Source organism: Carcharhinus amblyrhynchos, chromosome 32 (assembly GCF_965287045.1).
Source record: "Carcharhinus amblyrhynchos chromosome 32, sCarAmb.v2.hapA, whole genome shotgun sequence".
In the NCBI taxonomy this organism is placed as follows: domain Eukaryota; kingdom Metazoa; phylum Chordata; class Chondrichthyes; order Carcharhiniformes; family Carcharhinidae; genus Carcharhinus; species Carcharhinus amblyrhynchos.
Window position 1 is genome coordinate 8831266 of NC_137355.1, and position 17495 is coordinate 8848760.

The window sequence follows — 17495 nt, forward strand, 5'->3', positions numbered from 1 at the left end:
TGTTTGTTATGTGATATTCTAAATATTCGGTTACTATTTTCTTAATGATGGATTCCAGCATTTTCCCAACGGCAGATGTTAACAAAGAACAAACAAAGAACAAAGAACAACCCAGCACGGGCTTTGATAGTAAATTTTGATTTGATAGTAAACAAGATTTGATAGTAAACTCACAAGCTTGTGAGTTTACTATCAAATAAATCGGTTGGACTTAAACCTGGTGTTGTCAGACTTTTTACTGTGTTTACCCCAGTCCAACACTGGCATATCCACAGATGTTAAGCTAACATCCTATAGTTTCCTGCTTTGCCTCATCTATTATTTTCCAACGTTTGGAACACGTCCAGAATCTAGCGAATTTTACGAAGATTACAACCAATGCACCCACTATCTCTGCAGCTACCTTTTAAAAAGGCCTAGGATGCAGGTCATAGGTCCCAGGGACTTGCCAGTATTTAGTCCATTAGGTTGATTGTTTTAAGTTTCTCCTTCTCTTTTGCCACTTAATTTTCTACTATTATTGGACTGGTCTATGCGTCTTCTACTGTAAAAGATAGATACAAAAGCCTCCATCGTTTCCTGTTCCATATTATTAAATCTTCAGTCTCACTCTGAGGGTCCAATGTTTCCCTTCCCATTTGTTTTTTTCCACCTATTTTACATCTTGAATCCTCCGAAACACAACTATATTGTTCTAACCATTTATCAATAGTGTTACTGCACTTCCTTTTCCTTTCTTTCTCTCTTTTTAAAATGTCAAATAACGTTGAATTATCAGTTTCTAACCTTGCAACCATGTCTCTGCAATGACTATATCATACCTATCTATTTTTATTTGTGCCATCAATTTCTCTATCTTGCTACAAATGCTGCATGCATTTGGAGAGAGCTATTTTAAGTGACTTTTTACCATTTTACTCTAGCTGACCCTATTATCTGTTGTACTTTTACATTTGCACGTTTTGTCACATTCTGGTATCATTATCCTTGCACAATTGCCTTGTGCTTTTTCATTTTAACTTTCTAAAATTCCCCTCACCTGAACTCTCCTCACCTTAGCCACACTATTCAGAGTAAAAATCTCTCTAAATCCCTAGTCAACAGATTCTTATCAGAGAATCCTTACAGTTTGGAAGGAGGTCATTCTGCCCACTAGGTCTGCACTGAATCTCCCCCAGAGCATCTTACCCAGGCCTACTCCCCCACCCTATCCCTGCTATCCCACACATTTATTCTGCTAATCCACCTAATCTACACATTTTTAGACACCAAGGGACAAGTTAGCATGGCCAATCCACTTAACCTGGATATCTTTGGACAGGATGAGGAAATCGGAGCACCCATCCGGAAACCCACACACAGTGAGAACATACAAACCCTATGAAGACAATCGGCTAAGGTTGGAATAGAACTGGGTCCCTGGCACTGAGACAGTCATGCCACCATGCTACTTGGGCACTGGTTCAACTGAAGACCATTGCAAATGAATAGCACCCTCCTTCCTAGTACTGGAGCCAGTGTACCATGAATTTAAACCTATTTCTCACAAACCATTCTCTGAACTATGCATTGAAGTCTATTTATCCCATGCCAACTTGCCCAAGGCTCACATAGTACTGAAGAGATTATTATTTCTGTGGTTCTGCTTTTTAATTTAGACACTATCTGCTCATGCTCCCTTAGACAGGACGAAGAAAGAGGCCCTGCTTTGGCAATGGTACATCTATTAATCATAACAACCAGATATTTCTCCCCCCATACCAAGTCCTCTTTATCCTAAAGGAGATGTTTTTAGCCCTGGCACTGAGCAACCAACACAGAGTTTGAGACGCATGCTCTCAGCTTTAAAGGAAATATCTATCCCGCTATCTATACATAGAACATTACAGCACAGTACAGGCCCTTCAGCCTTCGATGTAGTGCCGACCTGCGAAACCAATTTAAAACCCATATAACCTACACTATTCCAATATCATCCATATGTTTATCCAATGACCATTTAAATGCCCTTAATGTTGGCGAATCCACTACTGTTGCAGGCAGGGCATTCCAAGCTCTTGCTACTCTGAGTAAAGAACCTACCTTTGACATCTGTCCTATATCTATCACCCCTCAATTTAAAGCTATGTCCCCTCATGCTAGCCATCTCCATTTGAGGAAAAAGGTTCACACTGTACACCCTATCTAATCCTCTGATCATCTTACATGCCTCTATTAAGTCACCTCTTAACCTTCTTCTCTCTAATGAACACAGCCTCAAGTCCCTCAGCCTTTCCTCATAAGACCTGCCCACCATACCAGACAACATCCTGGTAAATCTCCTCTGCACGCTTTCCAAATGCTTCCAGATCCTTCCTATAATGCGGCAATCAGAACTGTGCACAATACTCCAAGTGCAGCCACACCAGAGTTTTGTACAGCTGCAACTTGACCTCATGGCTCCGAAACGCAATCCCTCTACCAATAAAAGCTACCACACCATACGCCTTCTTAACAACCTTATCAACCTGGGTGCCAACTTTCAGGGATCTATGCACATGGACACTGAGATCTCTCTGCTCAACCACACTACCCATTAGCCCAGAATTCTGTGCTCCTGTTACTCCTTCCAAGGAGAATCACTTCACACTTTTCCGCATTAAACTCCATTTGCCATCTCTCGGCCCAGCTCTGCAGCTTATCTATGTCCCTCTGTAGCCTCAACATCCTTCTGCACTGTCCACAACTCCACCAACTTTAATATCATCCGCAAATTTACTAACCCATCCTTCTATCCCTCATCAGGTCATTTAGAAAAATGACAAACAGCAGCAGCCCCAAAACAGATCCTTGCGGTATACCACTAGTAACTGAACTCCAGGATAAACATTTCCCATCAACCACCACCCTCTGTCTTCTTGCAGCTAGCCAATTTCTGATCCAAACAACTAAATCGCCCTCTATCCCATGCCTCCGTATCTTCTGCAATAGCTTACCGTGGGGAACTTTATCAAACGCTTTACTGAAAACCATCTGCACCACATCAACTGCTTTACCCTCATCCACTCTTTGGTCGCCTTCTCAAAGAACTCAATAAGGTTTGTGAGGCATGACCTACCCTTCACAAAACCATGCTGACTATCCCTAATCAAATTATTCCCTTCTAGATGATTATAAATCCTATCTCTTATAATCCTTTCCAAAACTTTGTCCACAACAGAAGTAAGGCTCACTGGTCTATAATTAATAAGGTTATCTCTACTCCCCTTCTTGAACAAGGGGACAACATTTGTTCTCTTCCAGTCATGTGGCACTATTCCTATAGACAATAAAGATCCAAAAATCAAAGCCAAAGGCTCTGCAATCTCCTCCCTCACCTCCCAGAGAATCCTAGGATAAATCCCATCCGACCCTGTGGACTTATCTATTTTCACACTTCCCAGAATTGCTAACAAGTCCTTCTTATGAACCTCAATCCCCTCTAGTCTAATAGCCTGTATCTCAGTATTCTTCTCGACAACGTTGTCTTTTTCCTGTGTGAATACTGACAAAAAATATCTCTTCAGGCTCCATGCATAACTTCCCTCTATTGTCCTTGACTGGCCCTAATCTTACCCTAGACATTCTTTTATCCCTGACATACCCATAGAAAGCTTTAGGGTTTTCCTTGATCCTACCTGCCAAAGACTTCTCATGTCCCCTTCTGGTTCTTCTTAGCTCTCCCTTTAGGTCCTTCCTGGCTAACTTGTAACTCTCAACCGCCCTAACTGAGCCTGCACGTCACATCTTGACAAAAGTCTCCTAACTGAGGCTCCTAATTGAGTCTCCTATCTATGCTCTAACTAAGCCTTCACATCTCATCTTGACACAAGTCTCCTATACAACATTCCATTTCCTTCTTCACTTGAATGGCCAGTTTGCTCATCCTCCTTACAGACACATCTCTTGTCCACAGTGGCTTCAAGAACCTTGGTACATATGGACAAGCAAAAAGCTTCCTCCAGTGCTACCTTTTGGAACCCCATTCCTGTGTCACTCATTGCCACACCCACGTGTTCTTGGTTCCGTATCAAATCCAAAAGTACTTCAGCTAATGATGTGATTGCCTCATGCAACATGCAAGTTGCTTTCCGCCTTTTCACAGTGTCCAAAGTACGGACTTTGGCTCATCAACTCTAGGCCAAAGTTTCTCAGGCTTCAGAAACTTACTACAGATGTGGTTAATGCAGATCACACTGGTGTCCACTAGTGCCCATATGCACAGCACCTGCCTTGCCATCTTCATTATAATTAAGTATAAGTTTTGAAATATCACTCAAGGATTAACTGCAGTTAAGTGGTTTTATTCGTTAAGTTATAAATTTAGTACAATACTTATTTCTTCCAAATGCTACTTAACTTTAAAAAAAATTGCATATCTGCCCTCCTAAATATTACCTTGAGACCTCGGGTGTTGTTGACTTTTGCTTCCCTCTCTGATTGCTGCTTGTCTTGTTAAGACCAAACAGCACCTCTTCCCACTCACCAAATCCTAAATCAAGTATGCTGTAGAATTATACTCCATGCTGAATCACCTTCAATCCCATGCCTCCATATCTTCTGCAATAGCTTACCATGGGGAACTTTATCAAACGCTTTACTGAAATCCATGTACAGCACATCAACTACTTAATCCTCATCCACTTTTTTGGTCACCTTCTCAAAGAATTCAATAAGGTTTGTGAGGCACAACCTACCCTTCACAAAACCACGCTATCCCTAATCCATTCATTGCCTCCATTCATTAAAGGACTAATGAGACTGGATGAGTTCCTTTAATGGTAGTCTTAATTGAGATTGACATCTTCAGAGGACAAGCGACTATTCAGAGAGCTGGCATTTACTGGATCCTATCCTTTCACTTAACCCATATGGGTTATCTCATCCCTACCCCAAAGCTTATGGACTTAATTCATCTGGTAGTTCCAGAGGGTGATGGAAATAGATCAGATAAGAGGGAAATAGTCTGGGTATCTGGGCTCTAGTCTCCTTCCTTTCCCTACTGCATGCTGTAACTAGGCAAGGTGTGGCCAGCAGCAATCTCAGCAAAAATAATATTTAAGTAGCAGTGTTCATCAGAAAAGCATTCTCTGCTGAAATTCACTCTGCTTTCAAACATCCCGAGTCTGACATCATTTTAAAGATGGAAAGCCTTGAAACTGTGGTTGCCACGCAACTGAATCCATTGAAAATTAACTGAAAATCTGTATCAAATTCCGCTTTATGTATAATCCATCAACAGACTGTGGAACGGCACTCCCAGATATCCACATTCAGCTAACAATTACTAAAGTAATTATATAACTATTATTAAATGCACATTATTTAAATTATTTCTCAATGAAATGGATGATCTCAATCATCAATTCTGTTTCCTCTCAGCCAGGGCTTACTAAAATAATCGAGGATGCTATATGGGATCTCAGAAATCAATAATGCGTTCCCATGCAATGGAATTGGTACTTTTCATGTGCAATGTGCAATTGCAAACTGACTAATTTCTCCCAAATGATAATGTAAGGTCAGCTCATTCAAATATTTTTGTTCTGGCACGCACAGCATGTGATTCAAATTTTAGTTCCAGTGACTACTGAATGACTATTGGCTGCCTGTGAGTATTTATGTTATTTTCCTGGCAAAGTCGGGCACAAACTGGGGCCTGGCGCGGAAAACACGTCACAGTTTAACAAGGTCTATTCGGCACTCATTCCAACAGGCACTGGGCCTGGAGTATTGCTCAGGGGCTTCAGTGTTTTATGGGGAACCATAGCTGCAACCTTATTGATGCTTCATTACCTAAAATAGAAACCCTTTAAAATAAAATTTCACATTATAAACTTTTGATTACTGCTCTACTGTCTTTTTTCCAAGTTACAGAACTGAAGCAACCCATCAAAGTTAAAAATCTATAATGATGACCATAGTAAGCCATCCCTACTTATTCTTCTTGACCTGAGTCTTCAACAAAACTGACCATGCCATGCTCCTCCTCCTACAATGCCTTGACTCTGTTGTCAAGCTGGGTGGAGCTGCCTTTGCCTCGTTCAATTCTTATCCATTGAATTATAACTAGAAAATCATCTGCAATGGCTTCCCTTCCCATTTTCACACTGTTACCCCTGCATTCCCTGTTCCTTTCTCCTTTTCATCTCCATGTTGCCCTCCAGTGATATCAGTGAAAACATCAAATTCCACATGTACACTGATAACCCTCAGCTCTCTTAACCTCCCCTGATACATCCACCATCTTTTCTCAAAATACATTTTTATTGAGGATTTTCCCCATTTTTTTTAAAAAAAACCCTCAAGAATTGGAGCAGTAAAGTATAAACATCACATCAACAGCATTATCCTCATTGGACCTTTCTGTTACCTCTTCAAAAACCTCCAGCAAGTTAGTTAAACACAATTTTCCTCTAGAAATCCATGCTGACTCTTCCTAATCAATCCATATTGTTCCACCTGACTATTAATTCTATCCAGAATAATTGTTTCCAGAAGCATTCTCACCACGGAAGTTTGTAATTGCTGGGCTTATCCAAACATTTGTTTTAAACAAGATATGGAGATGCCAGCATTGGATTGGAAGTCTCACAACATCAGATTAAAATCTAACAGGCTTATTTGGAATCACAACCTTAATCACAAATTAAAGGGGTGACTAACCTGATGAAGGAGCAGCATTCTGAAAGCTTGTGATTCCAAATAAACCTGTTGGATTTTTTTTAAACAAGTATATATTGTGTGTACCTCCTTTCTGTAGCTCAGTGTCAGTTTTTTGACTAAGATTCTTAAGCATCTTTGGAGCCTTGAAATGTAAAGGTATTACATTCATGCAAGTTATTATTTTCTTCCTTTGATGAACCTTCCCATCCCAAACATCATGAAATTGAAAACATAATACTGACAATATTGATACTGTCTAGCTGCCACATGCTTGTGAAGATGTTTCATCCAGTGTTACTTTTTTCCTGATATACAAAAGGGATGCCTAACTTGTGCTAAGCATTCCACATGCACGTGCTCTTTAATTTTGTGGGAAGCAAGGGTTCAAATCACTGCCCCACCAATGAGCAGCACAGCACAATGATGCTTCAATATATTCAACTCCGTGAAAAGTGAATTCCTGTAATTTAGTTAGCTTAGTTACGTAATAATTTTAAAGGGTACTTACCAACACAACCTTGTTTGTCAGGGGTTGCTTGGTATCCAGTATTACAGGCACACTGGTACCGTCCAATCATGTTGACACAGCGTCCATTTTTACAAAGACTGTCACTCAACTCGCATTCATTAATATCTATAAAAACAAATGAAATATTTAAACTAAACAATAAGTTCAAATAATTTTCACAGTTCAGAAGTAATTTTAAAATGATAATGTAGAATTATTATGCTATAAACTTAGTCATTTTTGGAAATCAAAGGGGTGACTAAGTTTTATTACTTGCTCCAATAAAAAGAAAACCAACTGCCAAGAGCAAATGGTATCCATATTGGTGCTCTCAATTTATACTTCCATTAATTGAAACTAACGTCAGACTCCTGAGCTAACTGTAACTACAAGCACTAACCCCTGAAACTCTCATATAGAGTTCACAGATTAGGACATAGGCATGTGCATTCATGCATGCACAGGCACAGCACCTAAGCTGATGGAAAGAATTCTCCTCCTGCATTGTAAACACACACACAAGATTTGCCAAACACTGTCACAAAATCACTGTTCCTCCTTTCACCAAATCCCCATTAAACCAAAAAGCATTACCCTTTGCTTTTCCTTGTTCGAATTTGCGTGATAACTTTGTCTGTCTTTCCATCTCCAAATATGCAAAAATGGACTGCTTTAATGAGTTGAAATTATCCTTCAAAGATAGACCTTTGGATAGAGCTCTCTTCCTTAGTCACTCATTGTTGCTTACCTATACACGATGTTCCATCTGCAGACACTTCATGGCCTTGAGGACAAACACACCGAAAACTTCCATCGGTATTCTCACAGACACCGCCACGGCACAGAAGAGGATTTCGTTCACATTCATTAATATCTGAAATTATAGAAGATTTTTTGAGCTTGACAACATACAAGGTTTGAATACAAGACACTACATTAAACACTAAATCACAAACTGAATTGATGGCACAGGTAACTTCTCAAATATCCCTATATGTACATACATTTGAAACATTTGGTTTAAGATCTGTCCAGCTTTAATCTCCAGTGTGTTTCTTGGAAAGAACTGCCTCATATTATTATCATATTAAATATATTTTTCTTAAATACCGCTCCACAAATGATCTGAAAAATTCCTCCATGACACGAGCTTTACTTTTAAAGCAATTACTGTGATTAGTGTCCTGATTTTAATACATTTCCAAGGTTACTATCGACTTCAATTTACACACTACAATGTTTTCAAGGAAACAATAGGATTATTTGACAATGGAGGCAATGGAAGGCATCAAGTGCCACACAACTGTCCAACAATCTGCAACAAGAGAGATCTAACTTTCTCCCCATGACATTCAAAGACATTACCATCAATGAACACAGATGGAGCGTGAGAAGGTGGAATTCTTTGAGAACATTACACATACAGTAGACAATGGGGGACCTGTAGATGTGGTGTATCTGGACTTCCAGAAGGCACCAAAGACTGTTACGTAAGATAAAAGGTGCACAATGTATTAGCATGGATAGAGGATTGGTTAATTAACAGAAAGCAAAGAGCGGTGATAAATAGGTGTTTTTCTGGTTGGAGATCAGTAACCAGTGGTGTGCCTCAGGGATCAGTGTTGGGACCGCAATTGTTTATGATTTACATCGATGATTTGGAATTGGGACCATGTAGTGTGTCAAAATTTGCAGATGACACTAAGATGGATGGCAGAGCAAAGTGTGCAGAGGATGCTGAAAGTCTGCAAAGGGATACAGATAGTCTAAATGAGTGGGTGAGGGTCTGGCAGATGGAGTACAATGTTGGTAAATGCGAGGTCATCCACTTTGGTAGGAGTAACAGCAAAATGGACTATTATTTAAATAATAAAAACTTGCAGCATGCTGCTGTGCAAAGGGACCTGGGTGTCCATGTGCAGGAATCTCAAGGAGTTGGTTGGCAGGTGCAGCAGATAATTAAGGCAGCAAATGGAATTTTTCCCTTCATTGCTAGAGGGATGAAGTTTAAAAACAGCGAGGTTATGATGCAGTTGTATAAAGTGCGGGTGAGGCCACACCTGGAGTACTGTATACAGTTTAGTCTCCTTACTTAAGAAAGGATATACTGGCACTAGAGGGGGTGCAGAGGAGATTCACTAGGTTGATTCTGGAGTTGAGAGTGTTGGCTTATGAGGAGAGACTGAGTAGACTGGGGCTATACTCACTGAAATTCAGAATGAGGGGAGATCTTGTAGAAATATATAAGATTATGAAGAGGATAGATAAGATGGAATCAAGGAAGTTGTTTCCAATGGTGGGTGAAACTAGAACTAGGGGACACAGCCTCAAAATAAGGGGAAGCAGATTTAGGACTGACTTGAGGAGGAACTTCTTCACACAAATCTGTGGAATTCCCTACCCAGTGAAGCAGGGAATGAGCATTCCTCATTGAATGTTTTTAAGACAAGGATAGATAAAGTTTTGAACAGTAAAGGAATTAAGGGTTGTGGTGAGCGGGTGGGTAAGTGGAGCTGCCTTGTCTATCTTTATCTCCAAATATGCAAAAATGGACTGCTTTAATGAATTGAAATTATCCTTCAAAGATAGACCTTGGATTAGAGCTCTCTTCCTCCACAAAAAGATCAGCCATGATCTTATTGAATGGCAGAGCATGCTCAAGGAGCCAGATGGCCTACTCCTGCTCCTAGTTCTTGTGTTCTTAATAAGAACATTATAGGAACAGGAATTGGCCAATTAGACCTTCAAGACAACTCCACTAGTCACGGAGATCATTGATCTTCTACTTCACACCGTTTTCCTGCATTATCCCTACATCTCAATGTTTTTAATATATAGAAACCTATCGCTCTCAGTCTTGAACATACTTAGTGACTAAGCCTCCATAACCCTCTGTGGCACAGAATTCCAAAGACACACCACCCTCTGGAGTGGAGAAATTCCTTTTGCTCTTCCTTTTATTCTGAGATCGAGTCCCTTGATTCTAGACACCCCAGTGGGGGAACGTCCTTTCTGGACAACTCTGTCGAGCTTTGAAAGAATGATTTGATTTATTATTGTCACGTGTTTACAGCGAAAAGTATTGTTTCTTGCGCACTATACAAAGCATACCGTTCATACAGAAGGAAAGGAGAGAGTGCAGAATATAGTGTTACAGTCATAGCTAGGGTGTAGAGAAAGATCAATTTAATGCAAGGTAAGTCCATTCAAAAGTCTGACAGCAGCAGGGAAAAAGCTGTTCTTGAGTTGGTTGGTACGTGACTTCAGATTTTTGTATCTTTTTCCCAAAGGAAGGAGGTGGAAGAGAGAATGTCCGGGGTGTGTGGGGTCCTTAATTATGCTGGCTGCTTTGCTGAGGCAGTGGGAAGTTAGACAGATGGATGGTAGACGTGATGGATTAGGGTACATTCATGACCGTTTGTCATTCCTTGCGGTCTTGAGCACAGCAGGAACCATACCAAATTGTGATAAAAAACCAGAAAGAATGCTTTCTATGGTGCATCGGTAAACATTGGTGAGAGTTGTAGCTGACATGCCAAATTTCCTTAGTCTTCTGAGAAAGTAGAGGCACTGGTGGGTTTTCTTAACTATAGCGTCAGCATGGGGGTTTTTGGTGATTTGGACACTTAAAAACTTGAAGCTCTCGAGCCTTTCTCTTCGTCCCCATTGATGTTGACGGGGCACGTTCTCCTTCTTGAAAATCTAAATTTACCAGAGGCTCATCTATTCAGCTAATTACAATCTCAGAAAACTCCAATAGGTTTGTTAAACATGATTTTCCTTTCATAAATTAATTGTAATTCTTTCCAATCCCACCATTATTTTCTAAGTGTTCTGTTATCATATCCTTCATTATAGATTCTAGCATTTTCCCTACTAATGATGTCAGGTTAACAGGTCTGAAGTTCCCAGTTTTCTCTCTTCCTCATTTCTTCAATAATAGGGTCACATTGGTTCCAGCCGATTGGCCATTCAAACTGATAGAACTTTGAAAGATAGCCACCAGTATATCTTACCCTACAGTCACCTCTTTCATCTCTGTAATGTAGATACTTAGATTGAGGGAATTTATCTACTTTAGGTCTCACTAATTTCTCTAGTACTATTGTTTTACTAATGTTGATATCTTGTAGTTTCTCATTTTCACTGGTTCCTTGATTCTCCATTATTTCTGAGAGGTTTTCAGTATTTTTCTCTGTCAAGACAGACACAATGGCTGGGATTTGGAGGCAGGAGCTAAAACATCACGAGAAGGCAAAGGTTGCATTTCACGGCAATGTGAAAGCAGAAAGAGACTGCCTGCTCCCCTCATGAGAGGCAGCTGTATTTCCCAATTTAGTATTGGGAATCTCATTCTAATAAATTAACATGAAATTATGAGGCCCATGGAATCATATGCCACATCAAAAATCTGTCCATGCGCCATTTTATCAGAACTGCACGAAAACAACTGGTCTCAGAAGGCATGCACTTGGTGAGCAGTACTTCCAGGGGAACTCGGGGGTGAGTTCAGCATCTGGAGTGGGGGTGGGAGTGTGCCAGGGTAAGGCCAGCTTGATACTTGGGATACGCCTGGGTGAAGATCATTTCCTGGTTCGCTAGCTGTGCACTGGGGCGACCTTTAAAAATGGCACAAGGATTGAGTTGCTGGTTTGATGGTGGGCGAATCAGAGGCTGCCTGCCAGTGATACATCATGGAATCTGTGACTGCAGTTTTGTTTTCTTAGTCCTGGACTATATGACGGAAAAGGCTGTCATTGCCACCAGTGGACTCAATGCTGCTTTTCCTGCCCAACATTAGTTTTAGCCGGTACTCGAATAAATTTCACTCTATTTATTTGCTTAACTTCTATACCATTTCCTTCTTCACCATTATAAGTTTTCCTGACTGCTTGTAATGGACCCTCATTTGATTTTGCTAACCTCTTCCTCTTTACATACTTTGAGAAACTTTTACAGTTTGTTCTCACATTTCTCACTAGTTTAGTCTAATTCAATTTCCCCTTTTTAAAGTATTTTCTTGTCCTCCTTTGCAGAATTCTAAAATGCCCCTAATTCTCAGGCATAATTTTTTTGGCAACTGTATTCTCCTCTTTGAACTAATTCAATCCCTGATTTCTTTCATTAGCCAAGGTTGGAATGCTTTCTTTATTGGGCTTTTATGCATTAAAGGCATACATTTTTTTTTGTAAACTATGTATTAGTTTTAAATGTTTGCTAGTGCCTGTTTTCTATCATACCATTTAAGAGTTTCCCAAGCAATCATAGCCAAGTGTCCCTTTATTTAGATTTAAAAATCTTGCCTCTGATTGAACTACAAAACTTTCAGCATTTAATAGTTCCCTTATTATGATCCTGGCTGGGACTATCTGACAGACATGCATGTAAAGAAATACGAAGGAAAATGTGCACAAATGGAAAATGACACAAAGATGAGGGAGAAACTGTTGGATAAATAGATCAGCGCATACACCAGAACTCAGGCAAAAACAAACAGACAAATAATAAAGGCATAAAGCATGTTTAGTAGCATTTCTAGAGCTATTAAAATGCTGGCCAGTGAAATAAATCATACTTTCCTTCTCCTTTGAGAAATGTTTTATTTTATTCTTTGATATTATGCACCAGCTGTAGAAGAACAACAATGTAAACTTGATAATGGTCAACTTGACAAGACCAGTGGTGTTAATCTGCTTGCTTTTTTCCAAGAGATAATTAGGCTATCGCATGGAATACACAATGGACCACCTATTTAAAAAAAATTCTCCCTTTTCTCCCCAAACCATGAGATATTTGTATTTGAGTTATGCAGATAAAGGCTTAATTCCAGTCAGCCTATCAATGGTGCTCTGAAAACAGGCTCTTAGAATGGCAGAAGACTGATATAAGATGACTTACACACTCAATTTGTGGGTAAACAATTCATGTCTATTAAAATCCACTCAATTTTGGGGATTAGATGAGGATGTAACCAAAGGCAATGTAGCTTCAGATCTTTTTGCACACTGAATGCACTGTGCCACTGGTATAATGGCTAACTAGAACAGCAACACTTCAGGCAACGAAAGGAACACGATATATGTATATATATCACACTATTAGAAGCAAAAATTAAAAAAAAATACTTTTTTAGGTTGAAAACAAATACAAATGATTGAGGCATTATTCAGCTATACATTACAACTTCCTGTAGCATTCAGATATATGATTAATGATATTACTGATTCTCTGTAACATACCCATACAGTTCTTCATCATCATAAATCCACTTTCATAGCCTTCAAAGCATTCACAATCAAAGCTTCCAGGTGTGTTAATACAAGTCCCAGGACCACATAAATCAGGGGAGATACGACACTCATTAATATCTATAGGCAAAAAAAATAAAGGATAAAATGCAATTTTTTAAAAACCATTCATTAGGTACACTATCTTTCAAAGCATGGATAGATGGAGGAAATATTGTTTTCTGAGAATCCTTGATCAATACATTTGACTTCAACTTTTAAGAACTAAATTTCCTCTTTGTAGTTATATTTAATACAACATAGGTCTTAAAATATTAGCGAGTGGGACAAAGTAATTTTCCAAGTCTGCGCTACAGTGATCAACATTACTTGTCAGAAAAGAGTGGTAGTGAACATTTCACCTCTAGTTTTACAAAATGTGCTGGTTGCAGGGGTGTAGCTGCTTGCTGCAAGCACTGGTATAAAAAAAACTTTTAACTGATTTATATTGAATTTCTTTCTTTATTTTTAACAGCTTAATTTTAAATAATGGAGGAGGGAATTTCAAAATACTCTTAAGGTCTACAAACTAATGTGCCTCAGCTGCAGGTTCTTTGAATCAGGCCGGATAAGCCCAAGAACCATTAGGTATATCGCTTGGGGTTGGGAGGAAAGGCAATTGGGAGTGTCAATTGTAATAACAGGGGTGTGACTGGGACGTAGGGTTGTGATTTTGTTTTTCTGTATTTGTACCAGTATGGATGGTAGCATGCCTTTTGGGCTGATAATAAGCATGTGCTTCCTATCATATTGGAAGCTTAGGTGCCCATTTTGCCCCTGAAAAACAGGAGCCGCATCAGTGTCTTTCTAAACCTATACGGCGAATTTTAAATTAACAAAAAGGCAAATTTGAATTGTATGTTGAGGGGTTTTGTTGATTTCCAAGAAATCTTTTTTCCTACTCTAAACCCACTCTACAAACTTGCCTATTCCCTGCTTTATCTGAAACCAGAGGAAAGCAAGCATCAAATTTACTCCAAGGAAGCTGATTGGAACTTAAAATATTGTCATTCTTCTTTTCTTTTTAAAGATTGTCACATGTTGGGAAACCTTGCTTAATTAATGTGAGTATTTGTCTGATTTAGGAAGCCAGTGCCTTTATGTCTCCCCCCAACATTCAGGGGCCTGCCTGAAGAGCACTATGATTAGACATGTCCTTACAAACTGCTAACCTTGTTCAGCAGGCTTGTCTCTTGGTGGGGAACTGATCAGTAATGTGATGGATATGCTGTAGAGTTAAAATTCCAAATTGTGAGGAAATTGTGAATTCAGCATTCCTGAGAACTTTTTGAATGTTATAATTTTAACCAGCAAACAGTCTAATAAAATAAAGTAATCCAAAGGCAATATTCAAAAAAATACAGAGGATTTTACCCATGGCTTGAGTTTGCATTAGTTTTTACTTGGTGCAAAAACAATCTTTTGTGAGGTAATCTCCCTTTCAACCTGGTTATTATTTCTGGAAGTGATTTGGTAAATAAGTGACATACCTGTACAGTTTCTTTCTTCTGAATCAAGGGCGAAGCCACTGTTACATTTGCATCTAAAGCTCCCAATAGTGTTTCTGCACTTCCCATTAGTACAGATACCTGGTATTGTTCTGCATTCATTGATATCTGGAAAAAAATGAAATGTAATTTTTATTTTTAGCTACATTAATTTAAATTGAACAGCAGGCAAAGGTTATACATATAAGGTGGAGTTGGGATTGAAAACAGGTATCAGGAATGAGGGTGGGTGGGGGAGGTCAGCGATTTGGAGGCTGGTGATTGGGGGTGGGGAGGAGCTTGTCACAGTATACTAGGAGATCGGTGTATGCACACTGACCCCCCTCAGCACATTGATGCCGGCCTCTCAGGCAGGATTAAACTCTCCCCCACCACCAGCGTAAATCCCCTGACAGACTGTGTGATGCACAGGAGAGCTGGAAATTCATTAAACTAAGCTTCTTAGTTTAAACTGGCCTTCATTAATCGAGGGATTGAGTTTAGGAGTCGGGAGGTAATGCTGCAACTTTATAAGACCCTTGTCAGATCCTACTTGGGGTACTGTGCGCAGTTCTGGTCGCCTCACTACAGGAAGGATGTGGAAGCTATTGAGAGGGTGCAGAGGAGATTTACAAGGATGTTGCCTGGATTGGGAGGCATGCCTTATGAAGATAGGTTGAGGGAGCTAGGTCTCTTCTCCCTGGAGAGACAAAGGTTGAGAGGCGACCTGATAGGGGTTTATAAAATGTTGAGAGGAATAGATAGGGTGGATTCTCGGAGGCTATTTCCCAGGGCTGAAATGGTCGCTACAAGAGGACACAGGTTTAAGGTGCTGGGAAGCAAGTACAGAGGAGATGTTAGGGGTAAGTTCTTCACTCAGAGGGTAATAAGTGAGTGGAATCGGCTGCCGTCGGTGGTGGTAGAGGCAAACTCGTTGGGGTCTTTTAAAAGACTTCCAGATGAGTATACGGGATCTAATGGGATTGGGAGTTACAGGTAGTTCTAGGGCTTGGTAGGTATAGATGTGATCGGCGCAACTTGTGGCCAAAGGGCCTGTTTGTGCTGTAGTGTTCTATGTTCTAAGCTTGCCCAAAAAGCAGATGGGAACAACTCCCCTATTTCCACTTGTTGGGCACTTAGTTTTTTGTTGAAAAATCATGCTCGCTATCTGCAACTTTAAAAAATTCAACACAGATGTTGGAATTATGCCATTTTTTAAGTGGTATAATGCAATAATATACACACTCAGCAGAGTTACAGCTCTATTGTTTTTAGCACTCTTTATTCTGAGAAGAGTCACATACCAAGAAAACACAGACTCAGATGTTAGTTTCTTTTTTTGTACAATATGTTCAGTATCTCTGTTTAATACGGCATTTATCCAGTTATATGCATAATTATTTGATAGATGTTATTTTTAATGATAATCTTAAACTAATTTTTCAAGGGAGACAAGAGGGGATTGGATCAGCTACACATTTTACTTTCAACTGAAGCTATTGAACAGTAATGCCTGGCATGGTGCAAAATGGGTGACTGATCTGATTGATTAGTTTCCAACGTATTAGGTGAAAACTACCACTCCACTGTCACCCGAGAAAGAATATTTCAGTATCAACTGTACATATCTTATGGGTACTGTCAATGCATTAGATTTCAACTGACAGTTAAAGAACTTCTCCTTCTGCTGAATCTCTGTACCATGCAGGAATGATGTTCCCTGATCTATGTAATGTTGCTCTAAAACTAGCAGCCCGGAGATGAGTTTCTCTCCCCTTCGCTTTTCCTTTTCTCATTCCTCTCTCTGAGGAAGTTCTTCAATGATGCACAGACTCTTTCAATACCATAGCTGCAACAATTGTGATGGAATGTGGCCTGCATGACATGCAGTTGTTTGAATTTTGGGCAGAACATTCCTTTTGTGCAATTAGTGATAATATCTACTGATGTAAACAGGACAATATACAGTGAAAATAATTAACAATAAGTAAATACAACAATATTTGTGCCATTTGTAAATATTTTAACATGAAAAATTCCTAATTTGCTTGAAAAATCAAGTGCATTCACTTCACACCCCCAGCCTTCCCCCCATTCCTTCCTGCCCCAGGAAAAACATACTGATAAAGCAAAGCACTCATGGTTTTAGTCATTTGCTAATAACTCCACTCCCTGGTTTCACTTTTACATTGTTTGTTTGTTTAGCTCAGATTCTGGGAGAACACCTTTAGGCTCATGTGCATCATAAACAACAGTACAAGCCTGTTGGGCTAAATGGTCCATGTCTTACTGTAAATGCAATATTAGCTCCCTGTTGACAGAATCATAAAATCCCTACAGTACAGAAGGAAGCCTTTCAGCCCATCGAACCTGCACTGACAGTGCACAGCGTCTGGGAGATTCTTCTCTAAACTTCCACTGATACCGGATACTAGGCTGATACCGGAGTTGAGGGGATTGAGCTATGAGGAGAGGCTGAATAAACTAGGCTTGTACTCGTTAGAGTTTAGAAGAATGAGGGGAGATCTC

At 39.7% G+C, this 17495-nt stretch overlaps 1 protein-coding gene across 2 annotated transcripts in view; it reads right to left on the reverse strand.

Annotated features, from left to right (window-relative positions):
• Nucleotides 1-17495, reverse strand: part of LOC145360729 (fibrillin-1-like) — a 407592-nt gene that overhangs the window by 133786 nt on the left and 256311 nt on the right. For both annotated transcript variants that reach the window (XM_080216108.1, XM_080216109.1), the window contains exons 25-28: nt 14970-15095; nt 13432-13560; nt 7941-8066; nt 7193-7318 (exon numbers count right to left, since the gene is read on the reverse strand). In XM_080216108.1, the coding sequence (XP_080072234.1) occupies nt 7193-7318; nt 7941-8066; nt 13432-13560; nt 14970-15095 (507 nt within the window). The remainder of the gene's footprint in view (nt 1-7192; nt 7319-7940; nt 8067-13431; nt 13561-14969; nt 15096-17495) is intronic.